The sequence below is a fragment of the Ursus americanus genome, chromosome 11 (assembly GCF_024610735.1).
Source record: "Ursus americanus isolate L20-20 chromosome 11, mUrsAme1.1.p, whole genome shotgun sequence".
NCBI classification, from domain to species: domain Eukaryota; kingdom Metazoa; phylum Chordata; class Mammalia; order Carnivora; family Ursidae; genus Ursus; species Ursus americanus.
In genome coordinates, this window is record NC_142137.1 from 62,214,064 (window position 1) to 62,233,269 (window position 19,206).

A 19,206-nucleotide genomic window follows, 5' to 3' on the forward strand; every position below is an offset into this window, starting at 1 on the left:
CTAACTGGAGCTCCAAGAAAATATTTGAATGTTTACTTTCTCATCTGTCCTTTCCTGGCACCCAATGAAGGTTGCTCTGATTCTATCTCATTCTTTAAATATCTACACTAACGCTGAAGGATTGGCTGCCGCACACTGGTGGTAGTCTCCTTTCTCTCCCCCGGAGACCTACTAATTCCTACCTTCACTTGGGAAACCATGTTCTGTGCAATGTTGAGTTCCAGCTCTGAGTGCCTCCTCTTCATATTCTGTAGTTGCTGGTCAGCATCCTGGAGGTAAATCCAAAGCTCAGCCTTCATGTGCTTGATCTCTCCCCAGCCCTGAGTTAAGGTCTGCGCCTGGGCAAGCCTTTGTTCAATCTTGAGAGAACACAGAGGCAAAACTTAGCAGCAACAGACAGAGACATTTAGGTTTGATGAATCAGAAGTGTAATTCTTCAGGCTGTCCATGTACACAGGCCAACATGCATGTACATATGTGCATGTGTATGCTCACACACAAACTGTAATGAATCTAAAACGAATTCTTTGTTTGCTTAAAGAAAAGCAGATTTTCTTTTGTTTTTTCTATTTATATTTTCTAAAGACTTTTAATGTCCAAGACTTATGCCATGTGATTTCAATTAGTTTTGAAGCTCTAGAAGTTTTAAAAATCTTTAGGTCAGAGCTGCCTTAGTGGGTTTTAATATCGGGCATTTTAGTAGACACATCTGCTTGACTGACTGATGAATTTGGTCTTGGGGTTAACTAGAAAAGACTTATATTGTTCTCTATTGTGCATTTGTTGATACTTACAAAACACCAAGCAATGAATGCTTAGGATATTAGATCAGTTTCCCTGGTTTTCCAAACCATATGATTTATTTCAATAAATAATTTCTTTAAAAAGATATATGAATTATATCATCTTTCAAAAGGATTTAAAGGGAGATTTGCTTTGATGATATAAAAGTAAAGAAAAAATCCTACATTGTTTTATCATCTACATTATTAACTTCTTGAATACTTTTTTCCTTTATATCCTTTTACTACCATGAACAGTCAATTAAATAACAAAACCAAGTCTTTTTTTTTTTTTTAAACCTAAACGTGTTGCCTTGACAAGTTTAAGGCAGCACTAGCAAACACGTGGCTTCTGCGCTGCCATTGGCTGTAGATGAGTACTACAAACTCCTCACAACATTTTTCCACTGAGCCCAGATACAGCCTCAGAATCCTTCTCAACACCCCACTCAGTCACTGCCCGTGGATTAGGAGGGTCTTGCTGGATGGCATGCTCTTTGCCATCCCTAATATAAAGTGAGAATCAGGAACCATTTTTATATGAAGTATTATCTAAAGTTGAAAAAAAAAAGAAAAGAATAAAAATGTGAGTGGAAGAATCAGAGAAGAGGAAGAGAGAATGGTAATTAAGGAGGAAAGAGGAGAGGAAAGAGGCACTAATGATTGGCACTTCCATGGAACTAAATGTTGCAATTCAGTGGCATTAGTATCAGTGTGCTTACTTGCTGAAATTCAGCTGAAATTCAGTATCTATTATAATGGCTGTAGGAGCATTACAGAGAGAATAATCCAAGGAGAGATTTTCTTTCGCATCTAACATCAGGCAAGAGGATATAATAAAACAGACAAATCCAATGTGATTTTTTTTTTGAACTTTTTTACCATTTGCTCTGTTTGTTGAATGTCTTTTGCTGTGGTTTTCACTGAAGAGTTTGACAAGTCACACATGGAGCAGAGGAGATCTAAGTAAGTCCTTGCCTGTTCCTGCAAAGCTCTGAAGTGTTTGACCTGAAAAAAAACCAAACTTGTCAGAGAAAAAGAGAAACATGCTATATTTAGATAGCAAATATTTGCACCATTTGTAGTATTTTATTGACTTTTCAAAAATAACCTTGCTATGCTTCATATTTTCACCCTTGTTATAAATGACACATATTAGTGACTTGCAGGAAGGAATTCAAAACACACTGGCAGGGATCCATTTGTCCAGCAGCTGCTTCTCAATGTAATTAGTCTGTATGGTCTAGGAAGGGGAATACCCAAGAAACTTCTATAATCTCCAGATTCTCTGCTCCCATTCTAGCTTGTTTTCTGTTTCAGAGAAAGGTTCAGTAGCCTACCCTGGCCTGCTTCTTCACATGTTTTTGCATATTCTGGAGACAGAAGGGAAAAGGTCATTGTGCTTTTGTAGAATTCACTGGAGACTGGTAAAAATGCACATGGCTGGGCTTTTTTTCTCCACAGAATGTTCATATAGTGCTCTTCCCTTTCCATAACCCTAAGAAAGGCTGATACTGGTGGATCTTTATACACAGAAACACAGAGAGATGTGTTTCTGTGAAGATACTCAGAGTGTATGCAAGCTCTGTGTTAGATACTGGGTACAAAGCAGTACCCTGAACAAAACCCTTATTTCCACGGAGCCTGCATTCTTATGAGAGAGACAGATAATACATAAACAAATAAACAAGCATGGAGTGCAATGTCTGGTAGTGATAAACACCACGTAGCAGAACAAAGGAAGGTAAGTATGATGACGAGGCACTGGTACTTTGGGAAGAATGTACCTCCAAAACTTCGCTGAGGAACAGAGCTGAGTCAGGGAAGGAGAAAGTCATACCATGGGGTGATGAAGGGGACAGCAGATGCAAAGCCCTGAGACTGGAACAGAGTGACCCAGTAGGACTAAAGGTCAAAGAGGTGGGTGGGGGCAAACCGGGGAAGACCTTACAAGGGAGTTGACCGTACATCTGAATTTGTTGGGTTTATACGTCTATGGCTTTTCAACCTCAGAACTACTGATATTTGAAGCCAAGTAAATCTTTGCTGGAGGGGCTGTCCTTTTCACTGCAGGGTGCTCAGCAGTTTCCCTGGCTGATGCCAATAGCATCCTCACCATTCCCAGGGGTGACAAACAAAACTGTCTTCAGACATTGACAAATGTCCCATGGGGAAGACAAATCACCCCTCCTTTCTGTTTACAAATCATGTACATTGTTGTATGACATTTGAATTTCTTTGTAACTTTCAGAAGTTAAGTATACTTAGACTCATCACTTTACATATGAAACCACTGAGGCTCAGAGAAATTAAGTGACGTACCCATGGTCACACTGCTGAGCAGTGATTAGAGTTGACGTCTTGGTCACAGTGCCCACGCTCTTTCTACCAGGCTGACCATCGGTATCAGGCCCACCTTTCTAGCTAAACCATGAACCTGACTAGCGTCAAGCTCAGACCTTATGCATACTGTTATGCCCTCAGAAGCCAGCACACAATTTGGCACATAGTAAGTACTTATTAAAATTTCACTGAACGAATGAATCACAGTACAACATAAACTTTGAGGAGTCTACTACCTGCTTCACGGCTTCTGCCCTGCTAAGAGGTGGATGCTGGCTTGGCTTTAGGTCTGGCTGGACTGCAGAGAGCCAGGCCTGGCACTGCTGCAGAGTGTCCTGTCGGCTAACATGCTTCTGAAGTTCATGTTCCAAACTCTGGTATACCTGAGACAAAACAATCACGCTGTGGTTATGAGAGTGTTCCAAAAGATCTCTGCTGATTTCTATAAACATCACTGGACCCCAATGAAACACAGCGGCAAATCCAATTAAATGAATTTTCCCTGCAGGATTCCCCGGTACCATATACACATTTAAGGAGTTTGCATAAGTTCAAAAATGTTGCGAAGCTCAGTGGCCATCTTCAATGCATAATTTCTCAATCCACACATTATAATCCCCGACTGGGGGACGAGAATGTGGGTGGGGTTAATGTAACTGTAGACGTGTGTTAGAATACATGACATCTTTGAAGTTAATCGTCAAACATAGATCGGAGGGTTTGCAGTCCTCACCCCCTAAGGTATAATTACTTCACTTTTTGTTGAAGCTAGAAACTAAACATAAAGATAAAATACTGTTATCATGGAAAGGTAACCAATATTTCTCTAACTGAAATGCTTCTGCTTTAAGAATATTGTCAAATTGGAACTAAACCGTAACATAGGGAAAGCGATAGTTGGATGCCCTCATTTTGTTTTAGAAGCTGTATTCCAGGACAGTAATAATCCAGAATAATCCAAACATTTTCTAGTATTAATTAATTAATCAAGTCAATTAACTAATCTTCCACCAGCCAACCAATTTCCATTTTATCCATAGACATATTGAGAGGCTATTATGTGTCTCATTGAAATCAAGGTGAAATATACCTATGTTTTTCTGAGCAAACTATTCTATTTAAAAAAAAAAGAAGAAAGAAAGAAAAGAAAAAAGGAAATTAAGTTAGCCTGGCTTTTTATTAAGACAAGTGAAACAGTAATTGAATTCTGTTTTTCTCTGTCATCTATTAAACGCATCTTCATCTGATATTGGGACTGCCTCTTATTTATTCTTATTCTAGCAGAACTAAAAAGAAAAAAGGTGTTTTGTTCTCCTTATCATTTTTACACACTTTAATTATGAGGTTCTGATTATGTTCTTAGAATTTCATCTGTTTTTTAAAAAATTTATTTTTAAGCTATGTGTTTGTCTTTTGAACATTTACCAATTTTTTTTCAATTTGTGAAATCCTTAATATGTAGAAATTGCCTGCTAAAAAGTCAGTTTCAAAATAATTTCTGCTGGAGGAGGGCACTAAGCAGCTCACCAGAAAGCTCCATCATGCTGTTTTATTTCACTTCACTCCCTTTCCCCCTCCGCGTCATCATCTGCAATTATCTGTTAGATTTACTTTGTCCCTCTTTTTTCTTAACTTTTTTTTCCTTTTTTAAAAATTTAAATTCAATTAATTAACATATAGTATATTATTGGTTTCAGAGGTAGAGGTCAGTGATTCATCAGTCTTACATAACACCCAGTGCTCATTACATCATATGCCCTCCTTAAGGCCCATCACCCAGTTACATCATCCCCCACCCCCCTTTTTTTCCTTAACTTTTTGAAAGTGAATTTTTTAAGTCTGGGAAGTCAACTAATGTCACCCAGCATTTTTTTTTTTTCAAATCATGATGAAGACAGAGCATTCTTCCCATGTCACATGTACATCTCCAGTTCTTATTGGCTAGCACAGCAACAAAAATACATGGACTTTTTGTTATGCCGCTTAAAAATTCTAAAATTACAAAAAACAATTCACTTATTTTACCTAATTTTTGTTAGAAGAGTGATTCTTATTCATCTTAGACTTATTTCTATAACATTAAGAATTCCATTTTAGTGAAAGTACACCATTAAATTATAACTCAAATTTGGTACTAACTCCATCCAATTTCTGTATGAATTCATAAAAATATTGAATTGGAGTAGAACCTAGGCAGCATAGAGTTTAACAGAAACTAATTATTGTGAAAATTACAGAATAAATTTACTTTGGTGTTGGAAAATAAATGGCAAATTAGAAGTATTGATAGTGTGCAAATAAAAGCAAAACAAAATTTAAAAAATTTTTCATAATCTATGAGTAAAGGGATTGGATAAAGCTGAGTAACTGAAACTCACCACTTCATCATATCAATCAAATGTATGATAGTTCTGTGTCCACATGGAGACTATGAAACCTAGCCTCTTATTTCCTGTCTGGACATAAAACAAAACTAACCTAAAAACTGAAGGTCAAAGCTATTTTTAAAAATCTCTAGATTGTACAGACTTTCTCCTTAAGTCATCATCATTCTAGAATGTTCCGGGGGTACTCACCCTCTGAGCTGTACTGCAGATAGCCGAGTAACTATCCTTTGTGCCCTGCAGATGAGCGTGCACATTTTGTTTTAGTTTTGCTTGAAGGTGGTCTGCACACTGGCTGATCAAATTGTCGCCTTTAATTTTAAGGTTGTTCAAACGGTCTTCAAAACCAGCAATTTCTTCCATCATTGCCTGCAAAAATGAGAGAAATATAGAGTTATCATGATTCTATTTTCAGTTTTTAAATAAGCAATTTCACTGTTTAATGATGTTTTTGAAAGAGTTTTGGAATTGTCTTGCTTACCATATTAACAAAAGATGTACTTTTTCAGGGATACTCTAATGGGAAGAGTTATTGAGCTTAACAGGTTAGGTTATATAGGGATGATGCAGTAACCATTAAGACTAGAGTAAATTCACAGCTGATCTCAGTTGTAGAGTTACAGAGATATCTGTTCCACGGTATTATTACCAGTAAAAAGGATGTTCGTATATTTTTCAGCTCTATAAGTTATAATTCTGGTGTGATTTATACCTAAAATATTCTAATTACCATTTAATCTAATTTAATAATATCTAATTTATCTAATAATACCTAATTAGTCATTTATGTTTATATAATATCTAACTTATATTGAATAGTATTTATACTAATAAAAATAATATTTGCTGTGCACCATTTATTAAGCACCTGGTATAGTCCAGAAACTATATACATCCCTGATAAATGTATACTATTATCCTCATTTTACAGATAAGGAGACTGAAGCACAGAGAGGTTATATTATGTGCTCAAAGTCATACAACTAGTAAATGGCAGAGTCCCAGCCTCTGGACCCGGGGCTGTCTGACTCCAGCTTGTACATACCACTATCCCCACATGTGTTCTCTAGTGAGCACTTTCATCGACCACTTAGAGTGCGGAATCAAATTTCTCAAATCAAGCTATAATTTCTTAATGCTATACAATACTAATACAAGTGGGACATTCCAACACAAGGTTTCTTGGGTTGATAGATCAGTACACTTAAGAGAAACTCCAGTGGTCCCTCAGTAGCCCAGAGCCGACCACTTTTTGTGGTGGTGCTGGGTTAATGGTTATTATATATCTGCCATATTGAAAAGAACCATTTGTCTTTGAGCTGTTACAGAACCACTACATCATGAGGTGACTGAGGCTATGTCCTCAGTGCCTAACGGAACACACTGTATTCCTGTCTCTATTCGTATTTGCTAAATAAAATTTCCTCCTACATATAAGGAATCCTGAACCCTAGAGGGGTTAACTGGCTTTCCCAAGACACACTAGACAGTCATCACTACATGACTACAATTAAGTTTCCCATTAAGGTCACCAAAATTGCTCCATAAAATTGTGACCAGATGACATCTGTCACTGGGCACATATAATTACTATAAATATAGATTAATAACGATAAGAACACCGTGGCTCAGTATCATACTTTGTGGCTTACAAAATACTTTCATGTACATCATCGCCTGTGATGACCACAACAGCTGAGTGATGGGATTGGTATCATTCTTGCAGAACAGCGAAAGGAGGAGACTCAGAGAGGTTAAGTTCCCTTAGCTGGGAACGACAGAGTGGCTAGAATCCAGCCTTTCTGATTACTATTCTGGTATCCTATCTTTGGCTACAGTTTTCTAAAATAAAGATAATCCCTTCCTCTGATAAGTTGCTTTATAAAGATTAAATTCTGTGGGGGTAAAAAAATATTAGCTGGGAAAAATGCCACAATGTGTTCAGAAGTTGAACGCCAGGATGTAACTGTTGTTGCTTCACTGAAGTACGGAATTCAACTGTTCTCAGTTATCAGACGTTATTGAGACTCAGACCTGATTCCTTAAGAACAGTCGTTATGATCCAGCGATGGGCCTCCTCTCTCTCTCTCTCTCTCTCTCTCTCTCTCTCTCTCACACACACACACACACACACACACACGCACGGGCATAGCTGCTAGAGCCACCCTGCATTCTTCGGCTCTTTAGACATGAGGCGTACCTTGTGGTGGGCCAGTTGCTGGGTAATTGTCTCGAGACTGCTTGTCTCCATGAGGTCAGGCGCCACCAGTCTGCCTGACATCTGCAGCAGCCACTTTTCCACTTCTTGGAGCTCACTGTTATAATCTTCGTGGTCTTTGACTTTTGCCTCGAGGCTGCAGACGTGCTCCTGTGAAGCCAGGTGCCCATTAGAGATGAATTTCAAGCCAAAAATCTACTCAGAACTGCTTTATAGTTTTAAAAACCCCGTGCAACTCATAGGGTAGGTACAGTTACCTATTTCAAAAAATTATTAGGGACAGAAAAAACATAATTATCATACCGTTTAAAATGACCACATAAATAAAAGGAAAAAGACGGACTCATACCAGCCCTTAAGTTTCTGACACATTAAAAAAAAAAGTCAAGACCCTTTTCTGGTAAATAAGCACATTTTTATTGAATTTCTGGTCTCTCCTTACCTTTCCTGCACCACAGAGGTCCTTGTAATCACTTTGAAGCTTGTCTATTTCATCCTTTAAAGTGACGTCCTGCACGAGCTCCAGGAGAGCCTCACCTTTCTCTCTCACTGATTTTACTGAGGGCTCATGGGACAGCACCATTTGTTGAAGTGACTTGAAGTACAAAGAGAAAAAAAAAAAAAAAGAAGAGCCAGCTCATCCCTGTGATCAAGGTGAATATATACATATGTCCATGCAACGTGTGAGACGATGGACCTCAAATAAAGCTCTGATGCATATTTTATAAATCAATAAACGTAAAACATTAAAGAATAATTTTTATGGCTAATAAAGTTTTAAAATACAGAGGAAGAGTAACACATCAAATAATCCTTTGCATGTGGAGAGGGATGTATGCAAAAGAATTACCTTTGGCTAAATTTAACCTAGTTCATATTTCTGGCTTCTACCTAATTTCTTCGACTGGAGGAAAAAAAAACTCAACACAAAAGGGAGTGAGGTGTTATCATTTGATTTTGAGTTCATGAAGTTTATCGCAGCTTGAGCTGGATGTGAAGTTAGAGAGACAGATTCCAGCTGCAACTTTGCTGTGATAGGCTAAAAGTGCTATTTAAATATATCAAGAACTCAGTGGGGGGAGGAAAAAAAGGGAAAAGCAGTTGTGATCTTATGTGGCACCTTCAAAGACATATATACTGTCACCCTTGGCAAAACAACAACAACAACAACAACAACAACAACAAAACAAGGAGAGGAATAGATAAACTGGCTGGAGGAGGAAACTTCCAACAGGAAAAGCTCTGAGGTAAGCCATCACACTGTAATTCTCAAAAAAAATATTGCTAATAATTTGGGTCAAATTTAGAACACAAATTATTCCACATATAAGCCTCAACAAATTCTTTCGAAGATTTGAGCAGGTGAAATAGCTATATACCTACATATCATATACAGCTATAGACATATCACCATTTATTCTTACAAACATGAATTTCTAAGATGTTTAGCTACAGTTGGTTACTTAGAATTTATTTTCTTACAAATACGGTATCTCATTTTCAATTCACCATAGATCAGCTTATAGGCATTGGGTACCAAAAGATGAAGGAAAGACCCTATATGAAAGAGATAAAATGTATAGGTGTGAGATCCTGATGACAGGAAGACTTATCTGGAGCATCCCTGTACCTGAATCAGACTGTCAGAATAGATCTCCATTTATTGATACAATCTTTGAATATCAGGCAAATATGATTCCTGAATGGAAAAGTAAGTCGGATGTAGCATACCTAGACAAATCAATCTACATCACTCACCGCCAGTAGAACGGACATGTTAAGGATATTTTCCAGCACCCATTAAGGGCGACACACCAGGAATCACATTCCTCCCATTTAGTCCCTGCCTGCAGGACCTTCCCACACATTTGTCAGTGAGTAACAACACACTACCTTATATTTAGATAACTGAGCTTTTTTCTCATATAATTCCATTTTGGGTTCTTCGGGAGTGTGTAGGATTTCTTGATATTCTGATATCCACTGAGTTAGTGCTTTGTATTTATCCGAGAATTCCTTTGCTAAAAGAAGGCCTTTCTCCAGAGTCATGTGCTCTTTCCGGACAGTACTGGTCAGTTCCTTCAACTGCTCCACGTGCTCCTGGATCTCTTTCCTTAATGTCTCTGCCTCGCTGTCCTCCAAGTATTTGAGAGCCCTCTCTCCTTTCTCTCGGGCTGATTTCAGCAAACTATGGCCTTTCTCCATGTCTTTTAGCAAACCCTGAGGAAGAGAGCGAGCGGGAAGCAAATATAGAGTTAGTATTTCTCTCCTTTTAAAGAAAAGGCTTTCAACTCTCGTTCTTGAGTTTCCCTTTAAGATTCCTTTTTGAAGTTTTATGAAGAGGTGATCTGCCAGGAATCAGAATCTTCTTTTCTTTTCTTCAATAGAGGTTTTAACAAGTCTTGATCACTATATCATTTCCAGATCAGAGACTTAAAAAAGAACGTGATGTTCTTCCCATCCTTGGTAGTATTCCTAAAGATCTGAGCAAAAACTCTTTTGTACATACATGGTGCCATAAATTAGAGATAATTTTTTTCTCTTAAAATTTAAGTGTCAAACTGGAATTCAGACATAAGCAACCAAGTCTAAGTCATTCAGGTGACATCACATCACAAATAACTAAAAGCCAGCTTTTAGCCTTACGGAGATTATAACTTAATATTTGGAGTGAAGCCTGAGCCACAGACCATCACTCATCCCGGGGCCGGGGTGAACACACATGCTCCCAGTGTCTGCCCGAGGGAATGGAGCAGCAGTGTGGAAGAGCAAAGGCTGGGAGACAAGTCCAATGCTTGTGCACCTACCTCCAACATCTTCATTTTTTTCCCCATCATCGTTTTATCTACTCTGTCAATTTTGGTGGCCACGTTCTTGAAGTTTTTATGAGTAGAACTGTACCAATCAGAATAGGAACTTAGGGATAACTCTGATTCCTCCAAACTCTGCATCTCTTCCTCCAGGAATTTTATTTGTTCCTTTACAAGGAAAAAAAGAATTGGACAGTAAATTACAGACCTATACCAGTGCCTTTCTTGATAAATGTGTGTCTTCACCGGAAGTTAATGCAAGGGAGATCATTTTCGCTTGTGAAATTTGCTGGCCTGTAGCGAGCAGCTTGTGGCCCACTCACCAGCACTTGGAGAAGAAGGGCCTGGTATCTGGAAGTCAGCTGGGTGGCCTGGCAGCCCATTCGGCTGCTCACATGGTTCTCATCCAGCATCTCCTGCGCTCTGGCTCCCACTTCCTCAACTTCATCTTTGTATGCGGTGGTTTCTTCGTGCCACTTCTGAAATGACGTAAACATGGCAGGAACAGGATCAGTCTTAGGCATTATTGCGTTAGACAAATATATATATATAGCTTCTTAATAGGAAATGATTTTAGTGTATATTCAGAATATATTTATTCGGAGATATAATTTTGAAAATATACTACATATAACCATCATGAAGAACTGTATTACAGCAATATGATCAAAGTTGTACACGTCTTATTTGGACACTTTTCTGTATATACTGCACTTCAGTACAAGAAGAAAGTATAAAAATATATAAAATCATCCTAATAGGAAATTTCAGTGTATTTTAGAATATATTTATTCTGAGATATAATTTTGAAAATGTGTTTTATATAACCTTCATGAAAAATTATATTACAATAACATGATTAAAGCTATTCCTTAGGAGTCTGAATACTTTTCTGTATATATTACACTGGCTCAAACTTTTTTCAAAAAAGAAAGAATATATCTTCTGTTAGATAATCTTCTGTTAGATAAATCTTAAACTAGATGAATCCAGATAAGAAATTCCAAGGGCCGGGGACACCGAGGTGGCTGAGTTGGTTAAGTGTCTGCCTTCGCTCCTCTGCGTCTCCCTCTCCCTCTGCCCCTCTCCTGCTTGTGCTTTCTCTCTCTCTCTCTCAAATAAATAAGTAAAATCTTAAAAAAAAAAAAAAAAAGAAATTCCAAAAGCCTAAGCATTATTTTGATCATGCCCACTCAATTTGCATAAAAGTTAGAATAAAACTAATTATCAAGTATTATTTCAATGTACTACATTGGAACAATTTCATATCAGAACCATACGCTTAAATGATTTCAATACGATCATTTATGCATCTTTACAAAACAAGGTAATAGTGTATGAGGAGAAAATACAAAATATTTCATTAAATTATATCTTAGTAAAGACTATTTAAGATTCTACTCAATAATTGCTATTGAAGAATGTTCTGTATAGTAGTTCTCTGTTGCAAGCAGAAAGAGATTTTGCAAAATTTAAATCTTGGACAAAAAGTTACTAAATATTTTAACGAAACAAACTATGCAAGGTCACTGCTGCTTTGACAAAGATCTAGAATTTACAGGAGTTGTACCTTCATCTGATGTAACTGTATCTCCTTGGCTGCCCGGCTAGACTGACGTCCTGTCCTGACACTCACTTTGCTCTCCAGTGTTTTGAGCCACTCATCTACTTGCTGATACTTTTGTTCCATGAGCCTCAATTTGTTGACTACATTATTGAAGTGAGTCCGGGTCTCAGACAGTCTCTGCTGGTAAGCCTGCCAGTCCTGCCGGAGAGACTCCAAAGCCCGATCCTCCGTCTGGGGGATGCCCGATGGTATCACTTCCTCTCTGGTGTGTAGCACTGAATTCAACAGTGCCTGCCCCTCTGCGCAGCGCACCTGTAGCTCCTGCGGGGGAAGGGGAAAGGATGGCTATCACGCCTCATTCATGTTTTACATCTGCACAAGTTAACTAACCCAAGTCAACTGTGCCAGCTTGAACTTCACATGAGAAAAGAACTATTTTATTCTGTCTTATACAAAAAACAGGTTCCAAACACTGACCATTGTTTCCCAAGTCAGGGGAAAGACTCAAATATTTCCAGTAAAATAATCATAATGCACATATACACAACTGTACACACACACACACACACACCCAATCTTAGATACAGTTCCTGAAACTTGACTTTTCAGCTTACAGGCAAAAACAACTGTGATTAAAGGGGTTTTGCTTAAAAGAATAACCTAGGCTTGTTACGGCTCATCAACTACTCAGAGAGTCCCAGGCTTCTTGTTTCGACATTGAATGGGATCCGTGCTATACTCATGGCTGAAAAAGGAACTATGGACCCTTGTTTTTGCTAAGAGAGATCCTTTGCCAAAGCTGTTGTAGCGGATGTGATGGTCAAGAAAAGTTGGCCCTGGAGAGTACAGGGCATACAAACCTGGGAGGCTGACTATCACACCTGCCCACTAGGGGGCTACCAGGTGCAAACACCTTTTCTTCCACCAAAGCATAAGCCATAAAGGTTTACCCTGTGAATGTGGTACGAATCAAGTCTTGAAGAACATAAATTATTTTTATAGAAAGGAAAAGTGTTATATCCTTAAGGATGCTGGCAAAACAATGCTATATGCTTGTTTTTCTAATGTTTAAAGAATCCACAGTGTTACTAAATCCGATCGTCTAAAGTTGAAAGGAAACAAGTCTCACCAAGAATGTTAAAAGTACCAACATATTGAGTTAAAATATGATATCATTTTAAAAATCTTCAGTATCAAGTCATTTGAAATTGCTGATGTCTGACAATTCATTTAATCTACAAAAATAGCAATCTCTTATGGTTCAAACTAATGGATACATTTTTCCTCAGCTATAATGCCACTCCAAGAATTCTGTAATGTGAATGTTTTGTAAATGGAAAAGAACAAGACGTATGGTAAAATATGAATCAAAATGTCCAGAGACAGAAATTTTATTCCAAAATTCTTAGTTTTTTTTAAAGTTAAGTTTATACAATATTTTCTCTTAATTCAGGATTGGTAAACTTTTTTAATAAAAAACACAACCGTAAACATGTTAGGCTTTGAGGGCCAGTCTCTGCCACAACTATTTAAAACTCTGCCACCGTAGCACGGAAGTACCCAGAGATGATACATAAGTGAATGGGTGTGGCTGGGACTCAATAAAACTTTATTGAAAATACAAGCATTGTGGCCATAGGCCGTAGCTTACTGGTCCTTGCCCTAATTTATTCATCTTCCCCATATACTGCAGTCTTTCCAAATTTTAGAACAGTTTTCTCTATTACATGAATCATCACTGTATTAGGTAAATTCTTATATATCCCATGCCTCAAGTATTTACTCTGAAGGAAAAAAATATGGCACAATGTTTTTAAAATCTCTATGTTCTCTGACCCAGATCAGGCCTTCAGTTTACACAAAATACTTTGTGCACGTGCTCCACGTAGCTGGGCGCCCCCACGGCACTGTGCACACTGCAGGACCCCGGGAGGCTGAAGCAGCTCCGGCGGGTGGTTGGAAGCTCACGATTCTCCACCACCCTTTTCCACCACTAGCATCTTCCCTCCTTTTTAAGACTTGTGCTGACTCAAAATAAGACAATGTAAGAACTAATGCATGGCGAAACGAGAGGTGGCTATCAGTTTGGGCCACACTACTACTGACTGAAGGGAAACAGTTTCTTCTGACCAGAACAAGACAAACACCTGCTGGCAAGGAGTAACTTATTGGCCCTGTTCCCACACAGAAGGCTAGAGAGCTGGGCATCTGCTTGCCAAGAGTTTGAAGTGAAGGGCTGAGAGGGGTTATTTAGCAAAAACAAAGCCAGCTCTAGTAAAATAAATTACAACAGCTACACGTGTAAAATAAATTACAACAGCTACAGACTGGAGCACCTATTATTTTGAAACAGAATGGATTAGATCCTTGCATAAGCTAATGAAACTAGGACCCCTTTCACTTCTACTTCATATATATTTCATGAGTGGAGCATTATTTAAATTAGATTTTTCTCATTGAATCCTTCCTCATGACAACTTTGTGGATGACACTGAATGCGAGAGGTTCTCTCTTGCCCAAAGTCAACCAGTGTCAGGTCCCACCAAGGATTAGAGTCCAAACTTTCCCATCCCAAACTTGCACTCCTGCCATTATACATTCCCCATAGCCACATTTTTGAAATAGCCAGAAATTTTATATGCTGGTTATAACCATTCCAGTGCTTGCTATTTCTGCTTTGTGCAAGCTATAGGTATACCCTACTCAGTCTCGAAGCAATTCTAATCAGGGCTGATACTCTGTCAGTAAATTCCAATGCACAGCTGGTCACATGGAGTTGTCTCATTGGCCTTTCTCCATTCTCTACTGTGTGTGCCTGGTGGTCTCTTCTAAAGGCACTTCCTAACCCCTCCCTATCTCTCTAGGTCAGACTGAGGTGCTCTCTAAGCTGTTCCCCTAAGATCCCTTGAACTAGTCTATTCCTTAACACATTATTCATAATGATCTGCCTATAGGTCTGCATTTCTCTCTAAATAGCAAATTTCTTGAAGGCAGAAATAATATTTTAATCATCTTTATGTGCAGTAGCTAGACAAGTGTCTGTACAACATTAGGTCTTTAATAAATGCGAATGAGCAAATAAGTGAATGGGTTAGGACCACTTTACCCACTAGGTCTGTCTTGCCCTACATGCCAGCACTTTTTCTAGCCCCTCTAATTCCTTCTTCAGCAGTGTGTGAGCTTTTGGTTGAAACTCAATGGTGTCATCAGTTTGACTTTGAGGAATGTCATGTTCCATTGACTCCTGCTGCTAAGTTCCACTTCCAACTGATCCTTTAGGGAGTAATAGGCAGGTGGGCCAGTCAAAACCATAAGTTAGACCGTTAGCCATTGCTGTCAGAGGCCACCTTAATACCTGAACAAATTCCTTGAGCCCCAGTCCTGCTCTGTCTAAATTGCCCACCAAAGATCTCAACTAGCAGACACTACTGAGATCCCAGGACGCTGTGAATCAGGTCTCTCTTAATTACTATCAGCTCTTTATACAATTCAAGGTTATATTAACTTCCCATTGCTTAAAACAATAATTGCATGTTCAGAATAAAACTTCCTTTAAGATGAGGTAGACTTTACCTGAAGATCCCGCAATGTTGTCTCATGAGTGTGAGCATCGCCTTCAAGAACTGAATGTCGGTCAAGCTTTTCTTGTTCTTGCCCCAGCCAAACTTCGAATGCCTTTAGGTCTCTCTGATACTCTTGGTGCAGGCGAACTAGTTTTTCAGACTTGGTTACTGCTTCCTATTACGCATTTAAGACGATTAAGATAGGGAAACATGACTACACACAGTGCTGATGTATTAGAAGAACGTACTTTTGGAATTTTAGGAAAACATGATTATTCAATCACTGGAGTATGATTTCCCAGAAGAATAAAGCGTCAAGATTTATGTAAAAAAATATAAAAACAGTATCAGGATGGGAAGGGGCCTTGAAGATTATTTTGTTGAATTAACTACGTGATCTCTGAATTCCTTATGAAACGTAACATGGATATGCCAAAAAATGAATTAACTTTACTTGTCATAAGAACACACTTTTGCTAGTGAAAAAACCCGAAATTCTTATATTGTGCTGTAAGTGAGGATTGGGACCCAACGTGGATTTAATTTTCCATGTACTTTGTCTAATAAAGTAGGATGTGCTTGGAAATCATTTTTAGTTTCTCTGTTAGGCCTACATGAAGAATGATAAATATTATTTGTGATTATTTACTGCTTTACAAAACTCTCATCACCAGACATATTAAAACATTTATGAGTCTTCACAATGAAGCTGTCCAAATTTTTTTCTTAAATTAGTTAATTTCTGGGAATTTTTATTGAGAATTATTTTCCTTCAGTAACTTTCATGTACTAACAGTATTTGAAGATTATTGCTTGGTTTTGCCACTGTTTAAAGTATTAAAATTCATTTGTTCTTCTGTGCTTTCACAAATCATCACTCCTGCAAATAGATGAGTCTTTAAATAAGCACAGGTCTAGCCCCTCCTAGTTCCGTGAGTCTGCAGAGAACATGGTAGCCATACCTTGGCCCTCTCTTTGATTGTTCTGTATCGCTCCTGAAGATCCTGGAATTCTAACTGGGTGACATAGTGCTCTGTCATGCCAGCCCCTTTGAGTTCAATGGTCTCCAGCAAGCTGCTGTAACTCAGCACTTCTTCACTTAGTAACTAGAGAATATTTCCAAGAAAATAAAGGAGTTACCATGTATACCATCATATCAGTAATGCTGCTAAAATTAAGGTATTTTAACTGTGTAGTTGACAAGTGATCTTAGGTTATCTGTCTATAGATAAGTAGATCAATAGACCCATCCATCTATATATATAAAGTGTGTGTGTACATGTGTATTTGATACCTGGCTCAGAACTTTGTCTGAGATACTGATTCCAAATAACTTTGACAGCTCAAACTTAATTTGTCCAAAAATGAGCTCCCTATCTCCACTCCACTCCCATTCCTCCCCAGCCCCCACCAAGCCCCAAATCCCCTTCTCCTTCAGTCTTTTTTCAAGCAGTAAACACCACCCAGATGGCCATCTTAGAACACTGGAAGTCACCCTTCCTTCCTGTTCTCTGTCATTCCAGCCACAATGAAATGTATTAGTTCTCTCTCCTCGCTGTGTGCTGACATTTGCCTCATGTGTCCTGCAAACTCCCTAGCCCATGCTGCTACTGTCTTTTACTGGACTTTTGCAATATCCTGCTAGGCAGATTCCCTGCCACCAGTTCTTGTTCTGTTCCTTTTTCCCACTCCACACAGCAGCCTGAGTGATAAAAGATTTTAAGACTGTAAATGGAATCCTGTCACTCCCCAGCTCAAAGTATCGATTGTCTTCCCAGGGCTGTCAGGACCGAGGGGAAATCCTCAGGCTAGCCCACATGGCAATGCGTGGCCAGGATCCCGCTCTTCTGCCAGCTCACCTGGCGGCGCTCACCCTGTTTATTCTCTGTTCCAGCAACACGTGGCCTTTCTTTTAGTTCCCTTCTTGAGCCAGATTCTCCCCCTCCTCAGGGCCTGAAGACGTGCTGATTATTCCATTTGGACTGCTCTTTTTCCCACCTCCTCCCCAGACTAATGTCTCTGCATGACATTCCTTTCGGCATGGTCTACAAGCCTGCTGTTTCAGAGAGGACTTTTCTGTCCCTCCCTCAACTCCAAGCAGTCTGCGATAGCTCTGTGCCGTGCCCATTACTCTTTCACAGTGGGCCACTGCTTTCTTCACGGCACTTATCCCCAGTTATAATGATTTATTTATTCATGCACCCTGAAGAGTGTGTGTGTCTCGACCAGAATATAGCCCTTCTCTGTTTTATTCATCTAGAATTGAGCACGATGCCTGCATGTAGCAAGATCTCAATCAATATTTATTGAATAGATGAATAATTTAATTAATCAGGCAATAAATCATTATAAAAATATTACATGGTAGATAATTATGATTATATTAATTTCCAGATGCATAAATGAGACACTACAATGTTAAGTGATTTGGCATAGGTCCCATAAGGCAATTTAGTTATTCAAATAACTTTTATTCAGCATTTGCTCTGTGTCAGACAGAGAGCCAAATGATAGGATATAAAAAAAGAAATTAAGCACCTTTATCTACTAAGGGAGAGAGAGAGAGATGTAAGCATATACTCTATATAATTGATAAAGAGATATGAACAACAGAGAACAGAAGAACTAAGTAAGCTTAGGGTGGTGGTGGTATCATAGCAAAAAGACTTCTGTCAATCCAGAAAGGTGAGTGGAAGGTTGCTGACTGCAGAGGCATGGAATCTTCATCCCATCTAAAGTGGCATTTTCAGGAAACAATGAGAAATACAGTAAGGCTGAAGCACGGGTGGAAGGAGGGTGGGAGGGTGAAGGAAATGAGGATGACAAAGGAGATCGTTAAAATTCTTACAAACTACAGGAGGAAGACTGGTCTGGTCGGATCCCATAGACAATGCGGTGATGGGGCCCTGAGGCAGGAAAGTGAGACATTCACCTTTATATGAAGGTAACAGTAGATGGAGACAAGACACAAAATAAGCAGGTAGGAGTTCTGTAGCAATTTAGGAAAAGAAGGATGGATTATGGCCAGGAGACATTTCTGAGATAAAACCAGCAGGACCTAATGCTTAATTCGAAGTGGGGTTGAGAAAGAAGGAGCTGGGGATAATGAAGTTTCTAATTTAGGATATTCAGCATGGGGTGACACAAATGAACTGAGATCGAGAAGATCAGAATATGAAGGCTTTGGGGGCAGAAAGAATAACTACTACTTTGCACGTGATAAGGTTGAGGTGGGACAGGTCATTGAATAAATATGCCCAGGAGTAAGGATAGAAATCAAAGGTCTCCAAAATTTTATGTTTGAATACTACTATGAATAAAAAGATTTAAGAACATGTCCCAGCTAGCTAGCTAGCTATCCAACTATCTATCTACTTACTTAAAAAATATGCATAGCACTATACTAATATAAGCATTATGAAAATGCACAAAAGTAGATGTACAAAAGATGTGATAAAAAGAAAGCATTTTTACTTCCTAATGATGAGCAGGCTAAAGATACTAAAGATATTACAAGTTGCCAAATTTTAAATGTATCA

The 19,206-nt window shown here is 38.7% G+C and overlaps 1 protein-coding gene across 12 annotated transcripts in view; it reads right to left on the bottom strand.

Moving 5' to 3' along the window:
- SYNE1 (spectrin repeat containing nuclear envelope protein 1) overlaps nt 1–19,206 on the bottom strand; it is a 443,290-nt gene that overhangs the window by 184,289 nt on the left and 239,795 nt on the right. For all 12 annotated transcript variants that reach the window (XM_045805371.2, XM_045805374.2, XM_045805377.2 and 9 more), the window contains 12 exons: nt 16,630–16,773; nt 15,678–15,842; nt 12,108–12,425; nt 10,861–11,016; nt 10,535–10,705; nt 9,621–9,947; nt 8,170–8,322; nt 7,710–7,877; nt 5,702–5,878; nt 3,362–3,508; nt 1,665–1,790; nt 183–359 (listed from right to left, as the gene is read on the bottom strand). In XM_045805371.2, coding sequence (XP_045661327.2) covers nt 183–359; nt 1,665–1,790; nt 3,362–3,508; nt 5,702–5,878; nt 7,710–7,877; nt 8,170–8,322; nt 9,621–9,947; nt 10,535–10,705; nt 10,861–11,016; nt 12,108–12,425; nt 15,678–15,842; nt 16,630–16,773 — 2,229 coding nt within the window. The remainder of the gene's footprint in view (nt 1–182; nt 360–1,664; nt 1,791–3,361; nt 3,509–5,701; nt 5,879–7,709; nt 7,878–8,169; nt 8,323–9,620; nt 9,948–10,534; nt 10,706–10,860; nt 11,017–12,107; nt 12,426–15,677; nt 15,843–16,629; nt 16,774–19,206) is intronic.